The 5257-nt window shown below is 56.8% G+C and overlaps 1 protein-coding gene across 1 annotated transcript; it reads left to right on the top strand.

The window, feature by feature from the left end:
• Positions 1-997: 997 nt before the first annotated feature.
• LOC141736071 (C-C motif chemokine 21-like) lies at positions 998-4026 on the top strand. The gene is made up of 4 exons (XM_074569733.1): positions 998-1140; positions 1708-1828; positions 1947-2133; positions 2343-4026. Exons 1-3 carry the CDS (start codon positions 1071-1073, stop codon positions 2116-2118), a joined length of 363 nt encoding a protein of 120 aa, XP_074425834.1. The 5' UTR covers positions 998-1070; the 3' UTR covers positions 2119-2133; positions 2343-4026.
• Positions 4027-5257: the final 1231 nt, after the last annotated feature.

Raw genomic sequence — 5257 nt, 5'->3', positions numbered from 1 at the left:
GAAGTGGTTGTGAAACCTCCATCCTTGATCTCTTTCAGACCTTATCTTGGCAAGTGCATGGAAGTGTGGAGGTCTTTGGCCATCCCCTGCTCAGAGCAGGACTGGTGTTTCACTAAGTTGCTCAGGGCTTGGTCCAGCCATGCGACTGTCTCTTTGGGTGGCCTTTGCCACCACCAGGGTGCCCCAAGGGCTCCTTCTCAGTTCCTCCAGGTCCACTTCTGCATAGCCCCTGTCTTGCCATCCATGCCCAACCTATATGGCTGCATGGGGTCACACTGTCCCACCTGCTGGACTTCACATTTTGTCTGCGTTGAACCTCAGGAAGTTCCCATTAGCCCATTCCTCTAGCTAGTCGAGATCTGCACTCGTCCTCAGCTCCCAACAATTTAGCATCAGCACCCATGCACGGTGGGCTGTGCCACTGCCCGCAGCCCCATTTGCAGTCCATCCCCTGCATCTCCCAGCCCTACAGACATGTTCAGCTCTTTGGGGAGGCCCCTGAGGCAGCTGGACAGGGATGGGTCAGGGGGCCCAGCTCAGGGGACTGGGATGTGGGGTCACCCTGAGACACTTCTCACCTGTGTGGGGTTGGTGGCTCGGCTTGGGAGCGAAGCACGAGGTGAAGAAACAAAACAGATTGAATCCTTGGTTTCCCTAATGGCTTGGCCACCTGCCAGAATCCCTGTCTGGGAAGCAAACGGGCAAGCAGCAACACCCGATCCACCGAGAGCAGGTAGCGGCAGGTTGAGGGACCAGACAGGAAACAGGAGCCTACAAACTCATCTAGCCATGATGGGGGCCCTGTCTCCAGTGTGCCCCCCACCTGGCACCCCGTGCCGTGATGGGCAGCTGGGAACAAGACAGGACGCATCTGTAAAGGGGGGGCTCACAGCTTACAGGAATCCCCCACCCTCCTGCTTCTCCATCACCCAGCCCTTGGCCGGCTGGTGGGCTGCCTGCCAGGCTGGTCGAAAATGAAAGCAAAGCGTCCGGAGATAAATAGGAGCAGGCTCGGCACAAGGCAGCAGTGTGCGTCCTGCTCCCCAGCCTTGCTCGGCTCAGCACCCGCCATGGCTCTGCGCCTCCTCCTGCCCCTGCTGCTGCTGCTGGCTGCTACCCTCCTCATCGCCCAGGCTCAAGGTGAGGGGCACCAAGCCCTCCTGCCTGCCCGTGGTGGGATGGGGCAGGGGATGGGTGCTCGGCGGGGTCTGTGCAGGGTGCTGGGGGGTGTTTTGGGGTTGTGCATGGTTGGGGCTGTGGGGTTTGGAGTGCAGTCCTCTGTGTGTGTGTGTGTGTGTGTGTGTGTACGTCTGGATGGTGTGCAGTGTTGGCTTCCAGTGGTTGCTTGTCTTGGGAACCCATGTGTGTGTGTCCACGTGGGTGGTGGGGCAGCAGAACTCCAGCGGCGCAGGCGCAGGCAGGAAAACGAGGTTCAGTCCCTTCGCAAGGAGCCCATCTCTGCCTCAGTTTCCCCTCTGCTGGCAGCGAAATTAGTGTCACACATGTGCGGGGCAGGGTCTGAGCTGCAACTGGGTACTGGGGTTGAGAGCTCCCACCCTCACGTGCTGCCCCAGCACCTCTCCCATGAATGACACCAAGCAAGCCCTGTGCCATCAGCCGGCTGTGCTGTGCTGTGCTCCCCTGAGGCTGGGAAGGTGCCCTGGCTCAGTGAGGGTTCGAATTCCCACGTACCCGCCTTGTCCCCAGGCATTGGCAGCTCGGCCTCGGACTGCTGCCTGAAGAACAGCCAGGCTGCCATCCCCAGGAGCCTGGTGAAGTCCTACATCCTCCAGGGATCCGAGTCGGGATGTTTGCTGCGTTCTGTCGTGTGAGTACCCAGCTGCGGTCAGGACCACCTGGAGCAGTCTGGCTCCAGCCAGGCCCTTCCAACCCATGTCCTCCCCCCTGCCCACCCCTCCACTAAAACTTTCTGCCTGCACACCCAGGTTTATCACCAAGAAGAACAAGAAAATCTGCGCCTCTCCCACTGACCCTGCTGTCCAGAAGCTGATGCAGCACCTGGACAAGAAGGTGAAGAATGACAAGAAGGACAAGAAGAAGGGACAGTCCCCGCGTCCCGGGGGCAGACCCAAGCGGCAGAAGCGGCAGCGGGTCTAAGTCAGGCCTGAAGAGGTAGGTGTGGGGCGAGCAGGGTGATAGGGTGATGGTGCTGCCACCCATCCCAGATCCTTCCTCACGGGAAGCTGGAGCTGCTGGGGCAAGGCGATGCTTGGGGACGGGCAAAGCATGTCATGTGAGGGAACAGCCCACGGGCTGGGGTGGGTGCTCTTACTGAGTCCCTCCCCACCTCACTGTCCCCTCCTTGCCTTCCTCTGCCTTAGGACGGATTGCCTTCCCCACCGATGACTGACCCACCTCCCGGCAATGGACATCCACAGACCACCCACCCACCTGATGGCCCCGGGGCAAGGACAGGGCTGGCCGGGGGGGCTGCCCTCTTCTCCGCAGCCCCCTCGGCGCTGCTGTGCCTGCCACAGAGATCCCCCCAGCCGGGACCCCCGCACCAGCTGGGTGCTCTTGGCGGCGGGGGGGTTCCCGGGTCTTTGCTTGCCCCATGGCCATGCCAGTGGGGACCTGGACCCACGTGGCAGCTGAGCCGTGGCCCCAAGGGGAAAGTGGGCAGCCTTCCTGCCAGAGGGGATTTCTGTAGCTTGGCAGGATGGCAGCTTTTCCTGTGAATTTTTTTTTCGGGGGCGGGGGGTGGGGGGGAGCGGTTTATACATTTGTATTTATATTTAAAGACTGCGCTTTCATCAGTTCTTCCTGGAGGGCTCTACTTCTGGCTCCTTGTGCTTCACAGAGTACCCTTTATGCTGCAGGCTGGCTTTTCTGGAAGATTGCTTTTATTTTTCTACCAAATAAATGATGGCTGCTTTTCATTTTCCTCTCACCCGTTTGCTCCTTTTTGGCTTGCAGGGCTGTGGGGTGCCAGGCAGGTCCCATGTCCCCATGGTCTTGCCCGGGCTGCTTGCTAGGAGCTTCCTCACAGGGCAATTGACAGCATCGGAGATGGAGAGTTTAGGGACAGCGGGGGTGACAATGTAGCTGTATGTCTGGCCTCTTCTAGGCTTTCCCTTTGGCTTCTATAGTGCGCTGTTGCAGTGTAGTTTGGAAGAAGATAGACAGGATTTGTCCCTGTGGGTTTTTTTTTTTTAATTTTTCTTTTTAGGTACAAAATTTCAATGAAATCAGAACAAGTTGTTCATTTTAATGGAATTATACCCATTTATCTCCCTTGGTTTTGCTGTTGTCAGAGATTCAGACTTTATTAAGTCAAATACCTATTTTTCTTGGGGGGGGAAAAAGAAAGAAACACTCATATAATTTCTTCCCAAGTCTGAAAAGAGCCCACTTAGTGAAGGCTGCACCTGAGTCTGTGCAGGTGGGGAAACAGAAGACTTTACAAAACCCATCGCAGACACGCTGCAGCCGTTTGAGAGCAGCTCTATCCCAAACCTTTAGCAAAATGAGAAGTCACCAACCCGGGGACGCCATAAGGTGAGACTGCGAGTAGAGGGGGGACAGATCCCAGGGAAGGCGGCTGGTGGGGAAACGGCATCTCCCTCTGCTTGCAAACCCCCTCCGGCATGCCGAAAGGAGCAAGTTGAAAGGCTGTACCGCAGCCGCAGTGCTATCTGCTTGCAGAGACTTCAGACGTGGACTTGGGTCAGTAAAGGTCTATTAAGTCATATAATTGCAATAATAGGATTTGCGGGGCTTAACAGTATCAGCAAAGGCTGTGTGTTGGCTGGAGTAAAGCTTGTAGCTGAGTGCCTCTATCAAGCAGGTTTATCTGTCTTGATTGCTTTATTAGGCGGGCATTTAGGTTTATTATTTTAAGGCTGTGTAAAGAAACTGTGAAGTCCAAGATACCGTCCCTGCGTACGGGACGGGCGCTGAGCTGGCTCCCTGCTGCCCTCCCCTCCACGTGGGAGCAGGCGGCCGCCTGCCAGCCCGGCTTTTGGACAGGATGCGAGGCAATAAAATATATCCTTTACAACCAAACTCACTCCTTCTGGCTGTTGTGATGGTCTGTGGTGGGGTGGGAAGGGGCAGCATGGTGGTGGTGGTGGGGGGGGCTGCTCTCCTGCCCCACATATTGTCACCCCTCAGGTCCTGGGGTTGCAGACACCCCCCCCGTCAGGTGCTGTGTCCCTGGGGTGCAGGGGCTGGGACCTCCACCTCCACCGAGAGGTCCCGAGATGCCAGCAGACACAGGGACACAAAGCAGTTTTGTACAGGGTGTTTTTTACTCACCCCCTCTCCGACCCTGACCCAAACCAAGCACTGCTTGCTCAAAGCAGGGGCTCTGTGCTCCCGGCTGCTTTGGGAAAGCAGCGTTAAACCAAGTTATTAATGAGGCTGTGCTCTGTCCCGGGCTTTGCTGGGAGCCTGGGAACTGACACCCGCGCTCTGGGAGCCGGCCGGGGCTGCCGTGGGAGGACTGGAGGCAGCCCTGCGTTTGCTGGAGCGGGCTGCATCCCTGCCTTCTACGGGACTCCTTGTTGGGCTGGCCATCGCATCAGGGGATTGTGAAATGATTGCAAAAAACCCCTGGAAATGAGGCCCAGATGAATACGTCTGCAATCACAAAGAGCCAAGCGTGAGCTAATGGCCAGAGCAGCCCAGCACGTGAAATGCATCCTGGCGTCTCTGTGACTGCAGAGGTAAATACTGCACCAGTGGGGTTTTTTTCCCTTCAGGTGCTAGGTGGGCCTTAGGCTAAGACAGGTTAAAAAACATGCACATGAGGGTGCTCTAATTTACCTTAAATTTTACCCTAAAAGCAGGGCTTGTGGAAGAGCGCTGGGGTTTCTCCAATGCTTGGGCACGTGTGAGCACGGACATGGACACACAAATGCAGCACCACAAATGTGTGCTTGTGCCTGCACATACACAGGTGTTTGCCCGCTGCTTCCATCTTTGCTGCAGAATGCTGCTTTTAAGGAAAATGAGGTGTCAGAGTTAGCGGGAGCCTCTTGCTGGCGAGGCAGGTGGCTGCAGGGAAAACACGTCCGAGGAGATTCCCTGCCAGAGGCTGAAAGGAGAAGCAGTGGGCTGGGGTCTGGAGAGAACAGCAGGGGCCAAAACCCATTCTCCATGGAGGAGTTGAATCCACGGGACCCATCTGACACAAGTGATGGAAAGCAGATGCTCTGAGATGATGCAGCAGAGGAGGATTCACACGGTTGTACCTGTAGCAGAGCAAACCCGCTGCTTCGCCCCACGAGCAGAG

The sequence above is a fragment of the Larus michahellis genome, chromosome Z (genome assembly GCF_964199755.1).
Source record: "Larus michahellis chromosome Z, bLarMic1.1, whole genome shotgun sequence".
Classification (NCBI taxonomy): domain Eukaryota; kingdom Metazoa; phylum Chordata; class Aves; order Charadriiformes; family Laridae; genus Larus; species Larus michahellis.
The sequence above is the reverse complement of the archived record's forward strand: the minus strand, read 5'-3'. Positions and strand labels throughout refer to the sequence as shown.

Coding starts and splice junctions, on each gene's coding strand:
- LOC141736071 (XM_074569733.1), top strand. CDS start 1,071: ATGGCTCTGCGCCTCCTCCTGCCCCTGCTGCTGCTGCTGGCTGCTACC. Junction 1,141..1,707: donor CCTCATCGCCCAGGCTCAAG/GTGAGGGGCACC, acceptor CCTTGTCCCCAG/GCATTGGCAGCTCGGCCTCG. Junction 1,829..1,946: donor TGTTTGCTGCGTTCTGTCGT/GTGAGTACCCAG, acceptor CTGCACACCCAG/GTTTATCACCAAGAAGAACA.